The 21,870-nt window shown below is 44.5% G+C and overlaps 1 protein-coding gene across 1 annotated transcript in view; it reads left to right on the top strand.

The window, feature by feature from the left end:
- Positions 1 to 13,694: 13,694 nt before the first annotated feature.
- Positions 13,695 to 21,870, top strand: part of SHROOM4 (shroom family member 4) — a 391,064-nt gene continuing 382,888 nt past the window's right edge. Inside the window, exon 1 of the mRNA XM_085630724.1 lies at positions 13,695 to 14,027. Within this exon, the coding sequence (XP_085486850.1) occupies positions 13,809 to 14,027 (219 nt within the window). The 5' untranslated portion in view covers positions 13,695 to 13,808. The remainder of the gene's footprint in view (positions 14,028 to 21,870) is intronic.

Genomic DNA, 21,870 nt, shown 5'->3' with positions numbered 1-21,870 from the left:
AAGCCTATGGGAAGATAGGCTGGAAACATATTACACAGCCTTCCCCATTCTGTCCTATGAGCAAGATGGCCTTTCAACAGTGAAAATCTAAATGGAGAGTATTTCACTGTTAGGATATGGTACACACCTTAGTACATGTCTTACCTTTCACATACACTGCACCCTGCCTAGGGGGGTACCTTGGACCTACCATAGGGGTGTCTGATGTGCATAGAAAGGGAAGGGTAAGGCCTGGCAAGTGGGTGCACTTGTCAGGACAACATGGCAGTTTAACAAACTGCACGCAGGCCCTGCAGTGGCAGGCATGAGTTCTCTCTTTAAGGCGACTTGTGTGGGTGGCACAATTAGTACTGCAGGCCTACTAGTAGCATTTGCATTACTAGCCCTGGCACACATAGTGTACTTTACTAGGGACTTTACTAGTAAGGCAAACATACAAAATATGGACAACAAATTACCATTACACTTTCAACAGGGAGCACTTGCACTTTGACACTGATGAGCAGTGGCAAAGCGGCCAAAGCATCTAAGTTGGCAACACCATGTCAGAAAAAAGTTCTAGAGGGAAAGCAAAAAGTTAGGGAACTTCAACCAAAAAGGGCCAAGTCCAACACAATGTATGTAGAAAAGCAGTAAAGACAAGCAAACTCGAGGAAATGCTTCCGCTTTACACAGCGGTACTGCACTTTGCCTATTTTGCTGAATGTATGCATGTATAAAGGTATGTATGTATGTATGTATGTATGTATGTATGTATGTATGTATGTATGTATGTGTGGTATCAAACCTAGCCAAAAGGAGGTAAATCACTATAGAGGCACAAGCACAAGGATAAAGTCAATGAGCGAGAGGAGAGGTAGTTAGTTTGTGGACTGATAATGCATTGTGCTGTAGTGTTCGTTAAAGAGGTGCGTCTCCAACTCATTCCTAAATTGGAGGAGATTTGTGGCATTCCTAACAGAAGTGAGGATGTTGTTCAAGTTCCTGAGTGGATAGATGGAAAAGGCCTGATATTATTTTTTGTAAATTTTTTAGGCTGCAGTCTAATGGTGTGCTGGCTGCGTATGTGCCAGTAGCCGTCAGAGATGGTGAGCTTATCTGCAAGATAAGCAGGGAGCTGGTCATGATGGCTTTGTAAATGATGCAGCTGGTTTAGAAGATGATGTGGGTCAGTAATGGGAACCAATGTAGTACCATCAGGATAGGGATGATGTGATCATATTTATTCAGGCCCTAGATGACATGTACTGTAGTGTGTAGGATGACCATAAGGGGTGCCAGTGTGAAGCCTCAGAGGCCATGCAGCAGGGTGTTACCACCATACAATTGCAAGAGTACGAGAGCTCGAGTGGCAGCCCTGAAGTCGCTTTCTGGAATAACAAACTTGTGCACACTTCAAGTGGGCATACAAATGGTCCATCCAGTCCCTGACAATCTGATGCCATCAACAGGCTGAGATGGGGAAACAGCAGGACCAAACTCTGCACAATGACCTTAGGTGCTGAAGGTAAGGGAGAAGTAGGATGGAGGATGGCCCAGCACTCAACCTACTAATCATTGTAAGGATGCAGTTCCTCAGAGTTGCGTTAAGGGGGTTAAACTTGTGAAATGTGAAGATGCGCATGACTATTTCTCTACTTTTAGGTGTGGCAAGAAAATGTGGAGTGTCGTCTCGGTAGGAGATGATGGGTTCTACAGGCTTGGGTAAGTAGATCTGTCTGGTGATGGTCCCATAACTCAGAAGATTGTGAAGGCAATCATTAATACAAAGCAAATGGGCTCTAAAAATAAGGAGCATTACAGGAAGAAAGGCAGGAATGGTGGCCGCTAGCATTGACTCTAGCAGGATGAACATACATATAACAGAGGCTCACTGATTCAACCAACCTGAAGTTTTCACAAGCTTCTCGGCTGTGACCAAAACATTTCCGAAAGCAAGAGGAGCAGTGGGTGTGAGTGTGAAATATTTCCATCTTCCCACTACAAGAACAGTTAGACGGATAGCTGTTACAACCCTCATTTTCCCATTTTTTTGCTTCTACCCTACCAACCTCGATGGACAGCACAAGGTTGGCAAAACCTTTACGTGTTCGAAGAGTGAGTGCGTAAAATAAGGCAAAGGATGGGGACTAGAAAACCTAAATCTGAAGAACTCCCAGCAAGAGGGAATCCAGTACAAAATTAACAATTTCTGGGACTGGGCTAGGGCTTGTATTCCTACTGCCCCACCTCCTCCTTCCTTATTTCCCCAAATTACACCTGAGAAATTTGAGTGTGAAGAAGGACAAAATGAGAATATATTGGATGTTTGTTTTGAGTTTTCCTTTGTCAGTGGCTGGTGCACAACATGTCCCCCACAGGTGTGGGGCTAGTGAGAGACTCGGAATGCCTGTGAGGGACCACACACACCGTCTTCTAGTGACAATGATGAAGAAGAACTCCAAGCCATATCTCCAGAATCGCTCCTCTCCCTAAGAGAATACCCTGGTGCGGGAGAGAGAATGACAATACATGTCCCCAGGATGTTTGGTCATTATCTTGAAACTGTACAGCAATAATTGCGAGATTGTGAACTCTGTGAGATTCTGTGAAGAATTGCAGACTCTATTTGAATGTTATAAACTCAGTTGTGTATCTGTTGTCTGGATTGGTGGTGCCAAGTTAAGCTTGAATGTTGTGATGGAATTGTGTTTGGTAAAGACAAATTGGCCGAAAATTCCTAATTGCAAGCAGAATGAAGGAGAATCTCCTGCAGATTTTTTAGACAGAGTAAAGGATGTGTTTGAAGGATATTCAGGCAGTGCCCTACCTATGGAACCAACGCAGGGAAGCTGTTGATGCTGCTTCGGCGCGGAGGTTATTACTGGAGGTTCAGCAGCAGCAATGCACTGTCTGCATTGAGTGGTAAACAAAAGGTTTAACTGATATATAGTCACAGTCGCAGATGACTGCGTGGCAGCAGGTCCGGCTTTAGTGCAGGTGGCTCTTGGTGCAATAATCTTTTTTGGCACCTCCCCCACCATGACCTCTTCCTCGGATCCCCTCACCACCACCCGGAAAAAGTGCCCCTCATTTCTTCGTAGCCCCGCTCTCACATACGGCCAGATTTAGATCTTGGTGGATGGGATACTCCGTCACACACGTGACGGATATCCCGTACGACAAATTACAAGTGCCTTATGTCCTACGGCACTTGTTATACGGTGGACGGGATATCCGCCAAGATTGAAATCAGGCCCAGAATGAAGGCGGCTGTCCTGCAGATTATATTAGACAGACTAAAGGACGCGTTTGAAAGATATTCAGGCATTGCCCTACCTGTGGAACTAACGCGGAAAGCTGTTTATGCGGCTTTGGTGCCAGGTTATCAGAGAAGGTTCAACAGCAGCTGCACACTCTCTGTATTGAGTGGTAAAAGAAAGGTTTAACTGATTTAGTCACAGTTGCAGATCACTGCGCGGCAGTGGAAGAAAAGAATCAAACAAATACAGATACATGTAGAGGAAAAGGATGATGAACTGAATTGTAAATCAGCGCGGGACTGGTGGGGGCTGAGGAGGATGTATCCAGGGGAAGAGAAGAGGGGTTACAGCCCCTCAGGAAGATTCATGTTTACATGTGGTCATTTGGAACACGGGATGCATGAAGTGCCCTAATTCACCCTAATAACGCAGTCTCAGATCCTAAATTATTAGGACAATCCATGAGGCGCCAACTGCCCGGTGAGTACTTTAAGCCCAGTTGATCGAAATCACCTGTAAAGGAAATGCGTGATTAATGGTAAACCCATCTCATGTGCCATTGATACCAGTGCCCATCACTGCTTCTCTTTGACGTGTCCATTGGTGTAGTTGGCATCTCCAATACTAAGGTTTCCCACCACACAATCAACCCTGTTTCTATAACTTTAGGACATGTAACTGAACTCCATGCTTTATTGTTGAGTCCAACTTCACTGCAACCCTGCTTGGGCGAGACTGGTTATGTATATTGAATTGTACCGTGCACTGTACACAGGGCAGGGTATCCCTCCTAGTACCCAAAGGTAAAGAAAACAAAGCATTGTCTGCCTTAGGTTGGGATGATCAGCAAACATTTTAAGAATTGTGATAGTCAGCAAAAATGTTGTACTGCAAACTCCTCTGAAGATCTGCTTAAGCAAGCCCCTGCGTTATTGTCTGAACATGCAAATGATGCGAGTTGTGAAATTTCTGCCGCAACAGTTAAGATCAAAGTTAATCCCATGAAGCAATTACCACACATTCCACTGCATCCTCCATATCTGATGCCAAAACTGTTATTCGAACCAACCTTGCAGGAGTTTTAGTACCTACTGTAAGCACGTGCAGTCCTACTATTCTGCTGATAAAAAAGTGGGTTAGAAAGATTATTACTGTTTTGTGCAGGATTTGAGGGCAGTGAACAATGGTATGATACCTAACTTTCCTGGGCTGCCCAACCCCACTACCATCCTATCTTATATCCCTGTCTCCACTCGTTGGTTTACAGTCGAAGACTTACTCTCTGCTTTCTTTTTTCATTCTCATTCACAAACAAAGCCAATACCTTTTTGCGTTCCAAGTACGCGGCTGGCAGCTAACATAACAGAGACTACCAAAAGGCTTACCAAATATCCTTACATCTTTTCCAAAGCCCTTTAAAAAGGATTTCAACACCCTAGTGTTTCGGGAAAAGTCTACCTTTGTTTGGTATGTTGATAATTCTTTACTCTTGTCTGGATTCTATCTATTATCTATCTGCTCACTGAATTGGCTAAGAAAGAGAATAAGGTTCGAAAAATGAAATTACATTTTTGCCTCCCTCGTGTTCGACGTTTAGGTCGCAACATCTCCGCTTGGGAGTGCCACCTGTCAGTACGCTGGATCAAAGCCATCCGTAAGTTTCCACGCCCATTTACCGTCTCCCAGGTACAGATTGGGAATGGCAAGATATTGTAGACATTGAGCTTTGGACTTTGCTACTCTGACTAAGCCCCTTTAGGATTACATTAGATTTTGTGTGAGAAAAAAAAAAGCTACCCTGGAGCCCTTGCAATAGAGTGAGGAGGCAGAGCAAACCTTTATAGTAGTGAAACAGGCTTTAGCCTCTACCCCTGTCTGAGGATTGTCAGATTACTCCAAAGCCTTTATGGTGTATTGTTATGAACAAAATTGTTGTGCCCTGGGAGTGCTGGTGCAAGATCACAGAGACCAAAAGAACCCTGTTGCATGCTGCTCTTCCATCCATGGCCCTTGTGCAACTGTCCTTCCACCTTGCTTGTAGTTTGTGGCTGCACCTGCCATTCTTATAAAAGCTTGCGAAAAATGTGTCGTAGGTTCTTCTGTGGTTGTTAATGTTTCCCAATCTGTGGACACTTTATTGCTCACAAGAAAGCCCAACATTATCCATTCCCCTGTTGTTCAAATATGAAATGTGACAAACTCAAGCTGGGTAGTCTTAAACAAATAAAACCAGCAAATATAAAACCAGCAATTGTGAGATACAAACCACAAAGTCAATGGTAAGCAATAGGCAGACTGCCTTCCCAGGGAAACTCTCAGAATCCCCACAGGAAGTGGTTAGCAAACCGGAACAACTGCTCTGCCTGGTAGGCATTGACCAAAAAGGAGGTTCTGGCATGGCAAAAGGGTTATTTTGCTATGTCGAGTTTTGCAGTTTAAAAGTTGCGAAGCTAGGCTGCAATGGCCTAGGGCCATGTTTTCCCTTTCTCACAGCAGTGGCGGCACAATAAGTGCTGCAGTCCACGGCTGAAATTAAATTGGCTAGACCTGGATACCCCTTGAACCATATACTAAAGACGTTGGATAGGCCAATTAGAATTAGGTCAGAGAACATGCACTGGGACCTGGTCAGCAGGGCCCGGTGCACTTCAGAGCCCAAACACTTGCAGCATCAATCCCTAAATTGAAGGGGTAATCAAGCAAAAAGTATCCCTTTCCTTACCAATGTGTTAAATACTCTCTTGCTGCCTCATAAAATTGCTATAGTTGAATGTATTTCCCACCCGTCCTCTCAAGATGAAGTATGCTGAGGTAATGTATTTGCTGATGAGACCACTAAGAGAGCTGCACTGTTTCCAAGTCATGAGATTAATATGTATATTGTACAAACTGATTTCCTGTATGTACTCTCAAATACATGTCTCTGTTACCGGACTAAGATCTAAGGATTTAAAACAGTCATGGACCAAACAGAATTTTAAAAAGGACCCTGCTCTAGTGTGGCAGGATGGATCAGAAAGAGAGGCGGCTTCAAAATGTCTGCTATCAACCCTTCGCCTGTCTGTACCAGGGCCCTGTCCATGCCAGAAGTCTCAGCATGATCCATGCCAAAGCAGCCCATTGGTTTGCACCTTTTTTCCCTTGGTTGCCCAACACGTTTGCCATTCCTATGCCACATGTGAAGCCCACACATTCGGAAAAGGGATTAAGACTACTCATGCTGCCAACACACCTCCTTCGGACCCCTTCATGCACTTACAGTTTGACTTTATCAGATACCCAAGTGTTGCTCTTGTTCTTATCTAGGTGTCATCGCATGTATGTTCTCTGGCATTCCAAAATTCACATGTCGATGCTATTACAGTGGTCAAGAAGCTACAAATAAATGTCATACCCCGACTTGATGTCCCGCTGAGACTTTCTAGCCCTTCTGTAGTGCGGGAAATATGAAAGGCCTCTTGCAATTAAACAGAATTTCCACTGTGCCTAATAGCCAAGTCATCAGGCAAAGTGGAGCATTAGAGCAATACGCTCATGAACAAACTGACCAAGATGTGCTCCAAGACTCACTTAAGAGGCCCAGCGCATTACCTCTGAGTCAAACCGTCTCAGTTGGCTCAGCTAAGCCCCTACAAGGTAGTTATGTGCCACCCCATGACACTTCCCTCCAAGCCCCTCACCTCTCCAGCTGCTCTTGAATTGTCACTGAATGATGAGGCAATCCCACAATATTGAAGACAACTGATTGGCTGTTTCTAAAGATTCCAATCTCAGGTCCAGACTGCAAACGAATGACTTAGCCCCCAGATTCCAGCACCTGCTGTTGTCCTCTTCTCCACTTCAGGCCTAGCTCCACTGAACAAGAGCACATTAAAGAGACATGGAGGGGCTTGTGTGATACCACAGCCTCAGCAGTCTCAGAATGCATCTGCTCCTTCTCATTGTTACCAACTCCTTCTGAGGTAGCTGGAAGGCCACCTTGCTATTGGATCCCATAGATTGGTCTGGGCAGCTACGTTTGCAGCAGGCCTCATTGTTTGGGCCATGGTGTGGTACTGTGTTGAAGTAAAGGGTGGTGTGCCCCCTAAAGTAAAGTACGCCCTACATGTTGCCCACCCAAGGCACCGCTGCTCAGTATACGGCGAAAACAGTCCATCATTACTGCAGTCACTCCAATCAGTAGTATGGAACTTACTATGTCTGCGTTAACAAGGCTTAAGCCTGTCCAGAGACTGGTCAAGCATCTGTTACCCACCTACCTTGTCCCTGTCATGCATCACACTTTTGACATACTTCCTCATCAAAAAAGCCACCCTGAATACCTCAAAGACTGCCCACGTTTTTACAATCCTGTTTCACATGCACAGGACTGGACTGACTGGCTCTGGAGTTCAAATAGTTGCTAAGATCTTGGACGGGATAGAAATGCTACTGCTCTCACTTTCTGGCTCATTTCTGATCAGCTAAGAGCCCAATGGACTATCATATTGCAGAATACAATGGCTCTGGATTTTGCCATGGCTGTCAAGGATGGAGTGTACTCCACTGTGGGAGCAGAGTGTGGCCTCTTAATCCTTTATGTTTCCCCAAGCGTCCTTCATAAGATAGCCCTCATTAGAAGCAACACGTTAGTATCAGCATGCAAGAACTACACAAAGTACATATTGGGATTGATTTACTGACTGAAAGGTATTGTTGGAGGATGGGAAATGAAAATTCAAGAAACCGTGTTGGCTGGTTTAAATATATTGGTTTTCATTTACATACTCATACATGTTTGCATGTGTGTTATTCATCACCACTAATAAACTCTCTGCTCCTTTCTTTCCTCTGATATTTCCTGAAGACGTTGAAGGCAAAAAATATTAACTTTGATTTTGATATTGTTAAGTAAAATGGGATAAAGCTGAATGATGAAGTCAATAAATTGATGTACATGGATTTTTTATAGCTGTTGCACCTTCCTGTGCAAAAGGGTGGTATTGAGGAATTCCCAAAAATCTGCTTTAATTTACTGTTATGTCTAATGTCATATTGATTAATTTAATGCCATTTTACTTTTTATGTTGCACGAATGTTGTGCACAGCATCTTCTGCTCTCTCACTACTGATGTATTCAGCCTCACTGTCATGCTTGAGCTACAAACAGTTTGTTCAGTTGAAAGAAATCTCCTCAAGGGGTAATGGAAATAATGCTTTTAATTAAACATTAAATGCTAGAACGGCCTATAAGTGATCCCTCCAACATGTGGGAAACTTCTCCTGACTCAAATAACACAAATCGTTCAAGAAAATATCTTAAAACCAATAATTCGAACGCTGTGACGGGAATGCCGAGAACCCTTAAGATTACGCCGGAAAGGTAGACGAAGTGTACCCATACTGCTCTATTATTGAGCATTTGTAGGAGCAGATTTACCCTAACAAAGCAGATTGAACAGAGGCCCTGCATATAAAGGAACACAAGGGCCACATATAGAGTGACTCATCCTACAAGAAACCTGCGGATGAGGTGGTCATAGAACAGAGTGCAGAGAATTTTCTGTTGTCAAAAAGTTTTTGTCCTGAAGAAGGTGGTGTTTATCAATTTTCATCCACCGAAACGCTGTGTCGACAACCCTAGAGCTTTATTGTGATATCTTTATGTATTTTTATGGTGAAATTATGTAGATAATTGTACATGCTTAATGTGATATTTTTGTGTTTCTATGGTGAAATTATCTATGGAAATGTATGAATTGTGTTATTAACTTTGATGGTATCTAGATCAGATCTCTACCTAACATAGAGCAATGTATGTCCCTTTTTAATATAACATTACAGTGATTTTAATGAATATATGTTCTATATTGCAACAAAAGAGACATTTTTACATATAATAAAGTTCTGTGTGTAGATAATGTAGATCAAGCGGCAGGAGCTGCGAAACGCGTTGGGAAAGGCTAAAGGAAATATTCAGTTGTGTTTGCCGGTTTTGCTGAATAAAGGATACTTCCGTGAAAGGCTGCATCCGCCTGTCATTGTGTGCGCCTTCGCTTGTGGGCAAACGTTTCTATGAAATATATATATATATATATATATATATATATTCACTTAAAAAACCATAGGTTTCACACATGTTATAGTTAGGTGGATATTTCACTCGTAAAAAACCAATGAAATTCCCCCGTTATAGTTAGTTCAGATAACTATAAGTTGCGCGCCCACAATCCTCTGCTCATGATGTCACATATTACATCACTCATGACATGGTCAGTGGCATCACTTTTGACATCACTGATGACATCATCCTTGTGATAGAGTGGCGGTCGCGCGAGTTATAGTTATCTGAACTAACTATAACGGGGGAATTTCATTGGTTTTTTACGAGTGAAATATCCACCTAACTATAACATGTGTGAAACCTATGGTTTTTTAAGTGAATTTGCAAGGTTTTTTAAATGCTAATTCCTAACTATAACGTGTGTGAAACCTATGGTTTTTTCAGTGAATTTGTACGGTTTTTTAAATACTAAGTTATGTATGCATTATTATTTTTATTTTTTTATGGTTTTTCACCATGCGCGCACGGTGCGCGCACCCCCGCGATTTAAAAAAAAAAAAATCTATGTTTTTTTTTGCCTTCGGGGTCCTTCAGGGACCCCCTGACAAAGGCTAGGGGGTCAGGAACTCTCTACCCTGCCCCCTTTTCACGTTCGCCACCTTCCTTTTCAACTCTCGCACTGATAACAAACAAAATGGCAGCCGACACTTCCTGATTTCGACCGATTCGAACGTTGACTGACATGTAACCACCAATCAGAATTACGCTCGCGCACGTTAGGGTGAGCTCGCACGGTGCGCGCACGGTGCGCGGCTATAGATATTTATGTGCTTTAACTGCAATTTTCTCAGGAACTACTGAACAGATTGACTCCATATATGCAAAAGGCACATCCCTGACCTGAGGACTTCCTCTCTGCCAAATTTCAAGTAATTCTGTTCAACCGTTCGGGCTGTACCTTCGACTAAAGGTCCTATGGAAAAATGCATGGGGAAAACGCGTTTTGGGACCCCCTTTTTTCTCGGCCCCTGCTTGACGAATCACCCCGAGACTTTCAGGGTAGGAGCTGAGCGGAGTGCCCCATTAGTTTTGAAAATTTCGCGAAGATTCGTCAACCGGCGCCAAAGTTATTTAAAATAGAATTTTGAGATTTCCTATGGAAACACGGTCCTAACTATAACTATCTACTGGCGACCGCCAGTAGATAATATATATATATATATATGTATATGTTTTGATATATACGAAAAATAATATATTTAAAACATAATTTAATGCTTGTGTTGTGTCAGTGGTTTTCAGATATTTTCTTGAAATATTTGTGTTATTTGAGTCAGGAGAAGTTTCCCACATGTTGGAGGGATCACTTATAGGCCCTTCTACTATTTAATGTTTAACGAAAATCATTATTTACAATCCCTCTTGAGGAGATTTCTTTCACCCGACAGAACTGTTTGTAGCTCATAACTGTATCTCCAGGTTCTATGGGAAACAGGTTAACCCCATTATTTATAATGGTCCCTCTCATGCTTGGCAGTGCTAAGCAAGGATTCATAAAGGACTAGCTCAGCATCTGGTGATTCTTTGCTTATCTGTTGGGGTGGGGCTACGTCCCCCAACAGCCCCTGCACAGCCCAGGAGGAGGAGCACACAGACTTTGCGCTTCTAAGCGATCTACCACACATGCAGCGCGGGATGCTTTGCTTTGCTGTTGGAGTGGGGCTACATCCCCCAACAGCCCCTGCACAGCCCATGAGGAGGGGCACACAGATGTTGTGCTTTTAGGCGCTCTACTACACTCGCAGCACGGGGTGCACCCAGGCAAGGCCTGGACCAAGAGCGTGACCGTCTGCACCTGTCCGCGGCTGGCAAATGCTGGGCCCCGTCTCTTGGCTCTTTATGCTTACCATGCTAGGACTGGACCAGGACTTGTTGAGGTACTAATTTTGTGTTATTCTTTTTTTAATATGGGGAAACAAAAAGGTAATCAAACCACAGGCTGTCCTAAGAAAGGGAAGGCGGCATATAAGTCTATAACTAATTGTCTCTCAACAGTAATGGGTGCGAATGACAGTGAGACTGGCTGCATTGAGGCCTGATTGGATGCCACTTTGAGGGACCCAGGGGCAATTATATCAAGGACTCGCGAGCCAGTTACACTACCTCGCCAGAGCTCATCCGACACTTCCCCTTTATCACCCCCTCACATACCAACAACAAACAGAAGTGAAATTCCAAATGATACGATAACCTCAACTGCCCCACGACTATCGAATCTCTGCATTTCTCATGAGCCACTAATCCTAGAGGCATCTGAATCCTCCTAGCCCACCCTCAAAAAGAACTAGGAAGGAGCCTGAAAATATCCATGGAGCAAATGCATCATTGCCACACCGCACTCCTGTTGCATACTCCACTCCAAGTGTCCGAGCACAGAGACAAATTAGCATGGCTGGTAAGAAGACTTCGCCTGACCTTATTAAGTTTTAAAGACTTTAGTGGCAGATGTTTAAATACATTAAACAAATTGGACAATCAGATTAGTAACTTTTGCTCATTGGTTTTGGCTAAACTAAAATATCTGAAGGTGAAACAGCTAATTTTTGTTCATCCTCTGGCAATGCTCAGAATGCAGTTTTAAATAGTCTGAATTTAGTTGCCGCTGGTAATTCTAAAATCCCCAATAGTTCTTTGCAACTCTAATCCCCTTGGTCGCCAGCAATCCCCAACCTCAGATAGTGTCGTCCCTGCCGCGCTCATGGTCTTGGATGCGGCAAAGGGGGAGCGCGGCATGCTCAAAAGCTGTGTCTAACTGTGTGTGTCTGGCATGCATGTATTAAGACGTATGTGCCAGACTGGTAAGCATGTGATTCTGTACTGTACATTTATGGCTCTTTTGGTGTCCGTGTGAGTATTTATGTGTCTGTCTTCAATGGCATAACCAGAATGTCTAGGCAGGACATGGGCTCCTGTTTGAATCAAGAAATATAGGAATAATCAGAGTTCAGTGAGCCCTACAGGCCTCTGTGCACTGCACCTGCTGCACCAATTGAAGCTACACCCCTTGTGTCTTTGTCTCCAGGGTGCATGATGTTTGTGTATTTCAGCGACTGAATGTGCCTATTTTCAGCGGCGGCTGCCTCGGAATGGGGGTGGTGGGCGAGGGGCGGAAGAAAATAAATTAAAAAAATAAACTCACCTTCAGCCGCCTCTCCTCTGTCCTCACTCGGCACTGCAGCAGAGAAGGAAGCACCCTGGCTCCCGGACTCTCCTAGCCTATCATTACGCTGCATGAGCAGCGCCGTGATTGGTCTGAGCCGCCTGTTTGGCCACTCAGGCAGTGCTTGGGAGCCTGGCCATGTTCTCCACCGGGCAGAGCAACACAGTCAGGTGGAGAACATGCTAAGTGTGCATGACAGTTTGGCCGGCCAAACAGTCATGCGCGGTTTGCGTACGTAGGGAGGGCAAATCACTCCTCACTCTGGCGAGCTCAGTCTGCCCTGCCACAACCCGACTCCACATCCCGCAAGGAAGAATAAAATGATAATAACGTCTGGTTATTATCATTTTTTTTGTTTTTGCAGAGCTCTAAGAGCAGTGAGGCGACGCTCCTCCGCCTTAGCAGAGGAGCCGCCCCTGCTATTTTTGTGTGTATCTGTTGTCTCCTGCGCTGCCCTCTGGTGTGAGTAACGTTAGTATTTTCCTACGCTTGTGGAGGATTGCAATACGTAGAGTATGTTACCAACACGGTCAGTGTTTTTATGTCATTTTCAGTAAAAACATTGGGATATAGGTATGTTTTTCTTTACAAATATAAATGCAAAACATCAGACACCTTAAGAAATATCTGAAGAAAGTGTTAGAGCTATGTAAAAGATTCCTAGATTAATTTTAAAACAAATAGGATACTTTTCACAAAATATTATTGAAGTACCTGTTCAAAGCCCTTCCTTCCAGGGTCTCACAACATGTACAAATGGCTCGCGTTTTTGTCTGTGAAAGATGGCCACCTAGGTGAGGAAAACGAGGCTGCATTTATGAGCCTGTGTTTGGTGAGAACATTCCCAACCCCTTGACTATTAGGGGATGGGAATATTTTAGCTCTGTACGCCGATTTTAAGGGGTCCGTTTCCTCCTGCTGTCCACAAACTGCGTTTCTGTGAGGTGTTATGGGCGCATGACGGATTGCTCACGGTCCATGCGGCCCTCCTGGGAACAACTTCCCCCAAACTAGAAAACTTTCCTTTCCTTCAAAGGTTCCTTAGAATGAAACAATGTGACAATTGATCCCACAAACTCCGCCCCCTCTGAACCACAGCTCCCCATTGGCTTACCGCCTCTCCTACGCCCCGCCCACCGGGCTATTTCCTCGTCAGTTACACTTTTCATGTTACGCTCTGTGATTCCATCGCAGCCGGGACTCGGGGAGGGACTTTGCCACCGTCCTCCCCCTTTACGTGAAATTGGATCTATGGAGGCTACGGGATGAGGACTCCGGTGCCCGGGTGACTTTGCTGCCAGCCATGGAGCCTCCCCAGGGGGGAGCTGAGGCTGCCAACTTGGACCCCCATTCCCAGGGGACGGCCAGCTCCGCGGACCCTCCCCCGGCTGCTGATGCGGAGAGCGGGGAGAACAGGCCGGCGTCCTTCCAGCGCATCCATGTGCAGCTGCAGGGGGGTGCGCCCTGGGGGTTCACCCTGAAGGGGGGGCTGGAGCACGGGGAGCCCCTGATCGTGTCTAAGGTAAGACCCGCGAGAATAACGCGCAGTTTCGCGGGCCGCTTGGGTATCAGTAGCAAGGACAAGTTGTGGAATAGCCAGATGTGTACAGTGCAGAATCTGATTGGTCCGTTCTTCACTTGCAATGTCCTTGAACTGGGAGAAAGTTTCAAAAACGTTGTTAATGCCCCCATAATTCCAGAACAATAAACTTACGACCCACAACTTTTTGGAAGTTGTACATACATTAAAGTTTGTGTGTGTGTTCGTGCGCTTGTAGGGAAGTCTTTTTTCTGTGTCGAAGTGAGGTTAAATGGGTCTCTATCTTTGCGGTGTGTTTTAAGACTTTTCTGTCTAACGTTTCCTAGCCTCGCAGTAGGGTCTAGTCTAGCTGGACAGATCTGAGTGTGTGTGTGTGTGTGTGTGACGTCGTGCTGTCCCGCAGCTGCATCGGTGTGTGATGGGTGGGATCCAGTCCCGGGGGACAGGGGGGCTAAACTCTAGCTTCCCAGGGTGTATCCATATGAAAGACTTTACTTCCCACCGCTGGCTCTGTTTTCACTTCACCTGGACCGTGCGGAGCAGCACGGTTCCCGGCTGGTATCTCTGCTACAATCTCCCGTGCTCTTTGTTTGGGAAAGGAGCCGGTGCTGGGGGAACCGTAGACTTTATGATCGGCCGCTCCCCCCGTCTGACTCATTTGTAGTGCTAGGGGTAAGGGTAGGGGAGAGAAAGGAGGAAAGTGCTCCATTTAAAGCGCAGGCTGCTCCGTGACGTCACGAGCAGACGGGCACACATGTGGAGCTGCCCATTGTGCGAGCGGAGCGGGCAGATCCACGCTGGAATGCAGGGGGGTGTTTTTGTTTTCTTTCGGTTCACCGCTGGAGCCCGCTTGGACACTGATTCCAGGCATGGCAGCTGGGGGGCTGCTGAGCTTTTAGTATTCTTTGTTTCGAGCCACAGTTACATGCTTATCTCTCTCAAACGTTTGCTGCCAAACAAAAGTAACAGCCTTTCCAACGCAGAGCTCTCATTGGGAAATAGAAAGCTGCCTTTCTGTATATTTAATACGTGTATCCCGTCTCTTTCCACGGCTTCCAAGCGGTCTCCTTCCACACGTCACGTCTCCTGCCAGCCCAGGAGCACAGTCTCGGGACGCGTTTGCTGTGGGTTAAAAACGCTGGGGCCGGCAGAAGGTGCCACGTGTGGCAGGGGCGCTTAGCAGCCGTGAGTGCGTTTCTAAATATTGTCAGCTGTCACATGCGGCGTGTAAGTAGCCCGCCGAGACCTGTGTTTTTTCTTTGCATGTTGGGACTTTGTGTTATAATAGTGAAATCGCCAAACTGAAGTGATGCAAAAACAGGCTTAGATGAACTGCCCATATTTTTATTGCTGCCTACAAAAGCACTATACAAAACTCCTAAATAAATACACTTGAGGATCCTAATTTAAATGTTTTTATTGAGCCCTGATACAAAAAGTGAAAAAAGGTTCGAAATCTATTGGTGTTCAATTTGATGCGAACTAGGACCAAAACTCCCAGGGTCCATATAATAATTAAATCCAAGTGGAATTCATCCTCTGGAAAAAAATTCTATTAATAATGTGACAGCAGGAAAAAGAAAAAAGCGAGTCATTTTGGGTGTCCAGCATTGGCCCCGGAGGCAGGATCTATATCACATTTTCAGAATAACCACTATGTAAATAATTCCAGATGAGGATCCATGTATGTGAATTACTATCCTAAAAACCTAGCACAGCTACAACTCTCCTAGACCTCTGGACACCCCTAAATGACTTCTGCATTTACTTTTCCTGTGAGATGGTCTCGGATATATTTTAGTGGGGCACGTGATGTTTTGATGTGATGTGGTTGCTCAGGCACGCGCCAGAGAGAAGCACGTCGGTATTAGAAGTTCTTGAACTTTCCTGCAATTCAGAAAGAACCCGAAGACACTGCCTTACCTTAAATACCTGTGCACCCTGGGGTAATCGCCGTTCTGGTCCATGTTCCACTACTCCCCTACTGGCTTTGTGCTACTTAAGTACCTTCAAACATACATCACTATAGATTTTAAGGGAATGAGTACCTTCCTATCAAATGTGCTGCTGAGTATGTGTTAGTTCAATGACATCAACAGGGATGTTCCCATCCTCTTCTGTGAAGCAGTGGGTGCATTTAAGATCTGAGAACTGGACCATTTGGTGGTACCACATGGACGTAGTAAATTCCCGGCAGAGCAAACCTTTTCATGCTGTACTGGCCCTCTTTGGCCCTCTCTTAGCCTCTGTTGCTCCATTTTGCATCCTGCAGAGGTGCCTAGAGGCATGCACCTCTGCAGTGCTGTGCTATAGAAGGCTGGTACAACCATCAGTATTATCACCCCTTCAAGATGTGCAGCTTTATCACGTGTTGAGGAGTCTATGCTGCCTCTGGATAACATCGGTATCCCCCTCCGGGACATCCAATACGTGAGACAGAGGGTCACCAGATATACCCTACCAAGGACGTCTCCGGTGCTATTGTGCCAAAATTCCGCAAAACTGCTGCTGGTAGAGCAACATTTCAAGGCTCGGAGCCTGAAACCGCCCCATAGCTGTGCTTCCATATGTTCTGCAACACCTCAAAACCCCTTATTCTGACCAGTCTTTACTATCCAAACTGCGGTCTTCTCTCAGGTGCCTGAAGGCCTCTTTGTTTTAGCGCTTTCGAGAAAAAGGATGTTAAATGTCTTTGCTGTCCCCGTCAACCACCATAGTCTGTTTGTGGTGCACATTTAGTGCTCAAGGCCAGTGTAGCTGCCGATCACTCTACAATAGTTGGATTATGCCTTGCGCTATGACGTGCTTTACCAGTTTGGTGGGAGAGTCTGTCTTCTGGACAACACTAACTGCGGATAATCAACAAAAGGCCTAAATATAATGTGAAGATTTAGGATACAATGTATATACATTTGTTACCTCTGTTGTGGACCGGAAGGCCCATTAACTATCCGACACATGGTGCATTCTCCTCCGCTGTATCGTAATAACCGAAACCTAGAATCTAGGCACAAACTATGAGTGGTCGTCGTTGTTTGGGACTGGCATTGGTCGTTATCTAAACGACATATGGAGCACCAATCGTATAGGTGCATATGTTCTTACTCTATGCAGGAAGTGCCAGAGAGCCCTTTTTGTTTACCGAAGTTCATGCGTTATGTTCTGCTTTCAGATTATTTGGTCTAATCTGCACCGGTTGCCCTGTTGATGTGTGGCCTGAGTGATACTTTTCTGATGAGCTGTGTTGAGAGCGAAACTTGTGTCAGGAGATGGTTTAATTTTTTTTCTTATTGTATGGAATACCTTTTATCATTCAAATGCGCTAATACGTTGCCTGCAATGCTAATACCATACGTCATGTTTTGCCTCATCATAGAGTGTTGTTTCACTTATCCAACGATTAAAGATTTTGTAAGAAAACACTCATTTGGAAGGGCAAAGTAATTCCACGGATGTATTGTATTTCACAAGGAATGCTCTCGTGCTAAGGTAGCAATTAGATATATGTATTTTTGGGTCTGGTGTAAGCCAAGCCCTTTTGTGTTAAATACATATAATATACATGCATAAGTGGCTTTCAGCCAGCCCTCTTCATCCATTGGTCTGCTTTAGTGTCAGTCACATTTTTGCTGCCCCCACTACAGCATATAGTACGGGGCACAGGATAAAACCACTTCAACCACTGCCTTTCCTGTCTGTGTGTGACAGCACCCTACTCTTGCACAATGTGCACATCCACACAAAAAAGTAGCCCCATTCAGTGGCAGGGACTAGTGGTGAAATGTGAATTTTGCATAAAAAATATATATAAATGTCGGCTTTTGGAAAATGCTTGTTTTCGTACAGTGCATGCCTTCGTACTAAAATATTTTAAAAATGTAAGATAAGTATTGGTCATTGCTTGTTTTTTTAGTTATTTATCAGGGCTTTGTAACGTAATTAAGAGAAACTATTTAGTTTGAGCCACAAGAGTACGAGCTGGGGCGGGCAGTAAGTTAAAATATGATATACTTCCTGTGAAAAAAGGTGTGCCATGGTGTAGTGCACATTGGTGTAAACCTGGCTAACTTATCCAGTTTTTTTGCAAATCAGCGCTTCGCTATGTGGAATCGGAAAGCACTTTCTCCCTACGAAAGCAGCAATTAAAGAAGTTTGCAGCATCTTTTCAATTTCATTGACGTAAATGATCCATTTTTGACAGTCAGTTGCTCTGCTTTTTTGACTTGGCCAGCTCATGGTGCCCGATTGGCCTGGGCTGTGAACACCACCGTTCAGTTCCTGGATGTCAGATTTAGGACAAACTCAAATTGGGTTAAACATGCCGCAGTTACTGCTAACTAACTTTAAAGTGGCCCTAGCCGTGTGATAGTGAAACAGGGAGGTTGGGTCTAGGTTTTGAGAGCGCAGATGTCTAATTGTATACCTAAAAGAGCTTTGGATTTGCCCATTTCAACTAGTGGCTTTCTTTACTGAGCCTCTTTACGCCATTGGCTTAGAATGTTGTCAGTCACATCTTGTCTCAGCCTAGTGAAGTATTTATCTCTCACCTAATGCTATTGGTTGTTTCGGAGTACCCCTCCCCCTCTACCAGACTTCTTGCATTGAACTGCATGAGGGATGAGTTTACAGCAATAGCCCTCTTTCTCCTCTCTGCTTACTCTCGCTCTAATATGTTAACACCGTATGTATTATTGGCTTTGCCAATGCTTCTTATTTAGCATGCTCACTGGCATGAGTGGAATCAAATGCAGCAAGAGAGCTTTGCATTTTCTAGCAGACCTCTATATAGGTCAGCAGAACATATATTCGATTTGTTTTCTTATGTAATGGCTTCTCTGGGATACATCAATAACCCACAATTCCAAACAAATTCTAGTTCAGAAAACGTGTGCTTATGTTTGCTCGAATTCAGCGGCCTAGTAAATAAGGAGAGGCTCTTAAATCTAAAAAAGAGCTGCCGATGAGTAAATAAGAACTAACAATCATTTTTCCAAAGTATCGTGATGTAACACGGCACTGAAATTGGTCCATCTGTTGAAAAGCCATCTACCGAGGAGGCCTGGTTATATTGACTGTTTCTCACACAGATCATTTCCCTGGTTTGGAAGATCCTGACTTGCACAGTGGTTTGGCGTGTTGTTTCATATTGCAGAGGGAAGAGGATATCTGCTTTTTACATCACAGTTCTACCTCAACTTATTACTCGCACATAAACATTATCCTCAAAAACTTAGCTTTGAAAACAATATAGGCGAGCAGGCTATTTCAGCAGCCCAACTTTAAGTGTGAGAATATATTGTTTAAGGTAATTGCATTCATTCGGCTCACCCTTGTCGTGTTATTAGTAGGGTGTATGGAAATAATGCATTAGATATGTGGGAAATTTGGAATCTCTCAGCTTCTGGATTGTCTCGCAATATGCAAAGTACAATTTCAAAGCCAGTTATATAATCTGACTCACCCCCAAGTATCACGTGTCATCGTTGGCCAGCCCAGGGTCCTTACTATTTGTCCACACCCAATCCCATTCACCTTCTACGACTATCCCCTTCTACCATTCTGGTGGTCGAGGCCGCCATACCCGACTGTGCCACCGGGGCAGTCATGTAATTGCACATGCATGCGTGAAGAGGGTCATGCTATGATGGAGGGGGTGAGCAGGGCCGGACTGGGAACCAAAACCAGCCCTGGCAAACTGCTCGGCCAGCCCTGCTGGAGGGGAGGGGGGGAGCGGCCGAGCCGTGTGCTAGGTCCGGTTTCGGCCGATTTTGTTATGGGGTGCCGATATTGCTGACCCCTGGTAAGAAAAAACTGCCCCCCGGGGGCCGACAACTAGCCATCACCCTAGTGGCCCACCGGGGAAACGCCCGGTGCACGCTACGGCCAGTCCGACCCTGGTGGTGAGAGATGCAGTATTGCTGCAGCATGCACAGTTTTGTCCAAGATTGAAAGAGACCCTCGTGGAGGCGATTTGGAAGGCCAATTAAGCCAACGTGAGGCATTACTCATCATGAAATTCAACACGGCGATTAACGGCCTGAATGAAGTAGCGGAGATATTCAGACCAATTGTTTAATTTGAGAACAACATCGTCCAGTTGTCACCACTGTTTTTCCTGGCCGTCCTGCTGTTCCAATGTTACAAACTATGTACGGCTTTCCTGTCAACTGAGTCCGTTATTTATAGTTCATGTATAGTGCCGATTGGTTTGCAGCTACTCTTACCCCCCTTTTGGATTGCCTTCCTCCGTTTGACACGCAAAAAAATTGTTTTCTGCGTATATTTAAACACATAACTTCAGGAGAGTGAAGTTCGAACCACATTGCCCAGCAGCCACCTGGCGTGTTTTGTGGACAACCACGCGTTTCCAATTTAAAAAGCCTACCCCCTTGAGTGTTCCAAGTTTTTTTAAATCGTGGCCACGTTTTCTAAAATACACCTTGAAGTATAAACTACATCTACCAGCAACCTTTGGCTTCTGGTAGTTTCAGTTAGTTCAAATCGTCATTAGTTCCCATAATGCAACGTGTACCTCACTAATGGATTGACACGTACATGGAGCGACGAAAGGTGAACTCCCGGTAAGCCCGCAGGTGAAAAAAGATAAGAACACTAGGGGTACGGAAGCTTAGAGGACTTAAGTCTTAGTAGAATTTGCGACGACTTATACCGCTTTATTTACTTTTAGATCCCAGCGCGGGCAAACCATTTGAAATGAACTTATGAACTTATACAAGTAAGTTTTTCACTTCACAAGGCTGGTTTGGTTTCGGCTTTTGAACGTTCATGACATTAGTGATGACGTTGGTTTCGGTTATGACGTTAGTAATCATAGCTCGTTTTCCCTCGTTTTAGAAAAGCCAGTATCAAATTATTGGTAGCCGGTAAAGAGGACACGTTCCCCTGATCCAGTAAGTGGAGTTAGTACCATTGTTTTATCCAAAGTCTGTTGTTTGTCCTGTGCTGTATGTATAGCCTGTTATAGACAAGTAGGAAACTCTAATGCAGATGGTTTCTTGTTTAGGTTCCTCATCATTGGAAACGATTTGGATACATTTCAGGCAGATAGATTTCTAATTCCAAGGTGGGTGATGTGAGGCCTTGATGGTGCTTTGTAGGAATTCTGAGTCACAGTATTATATCCTAAAACGTTTTTTTATTGTTCATTGCAGAAATTGGTTGGTCCTGAGGAGAACCCAAAATACAGTGGTTCGAAACGCGTCGACCAGTTTGGTCCTTGTGTCGCACCGCTTTTAAGATATTTTTGTTCGTCTTGTGTGTTTCAAAATAATCTGTCAATATCATTGTGTCAACGAAAAAACAGAATGTTTTTTGATGTTAAAATTGAGATGTAATCAATTTACAAGAGAAGAAAGGTCGTTACAAGGACCCTGTTCTTTATAGTGAGTGTATGTTTGGGTGTATGCATGTGTATAATGGCCATGAGTGCTTGATGAGTGTTTGCATGTCTGTTTCAGTCACCCAGGGGATCATTAATAATATGTTGATGTACTACATGTTTTGTTAGATAGGAATTTGTACATAAGATCTAAGCGCAATGAAGCAATGTCTCAGCGCAAAATCATTTTGAAATGTGAAATTAATTAAAATCATTTCCGTCAAATAATAAGGAAATTCATAAAACCCTCCTCTCATGTTTCATTTCTTATTAGGAGTTATTAAAGCATTAGGTTGAGTGAGTCTTAGCTTGAACTTTTTGTTCTGTTTTTCTAGTATGATGGAGGGGGTGAGCAGGGCCGGACTGGGAACCAAAACCAGCCCTGGCAAACTGCTCGGCCAGCCCTGCTGGAGGGGAGGGGGGGAG

Source organism: Triturus cristatus, chromosome 10 (genome assembly GCF_964204655.1).
Source record: "Triturus cristatus chromosome 10, aTriCri1.1, whole genome shotgun sequence".
In the NCBI taxonomy this organism is placed as follows: Eukaryota; Metazoa; Chordata; class Amphibia; order Caudata; family Salamandridae; genus Triturus; species Triturus cristatus.
The sequence above is the reverse complement of the archived record's forward strand: the minus strand, read 5'-3'. Positions and strand labels throughout refer to the sequence as shown.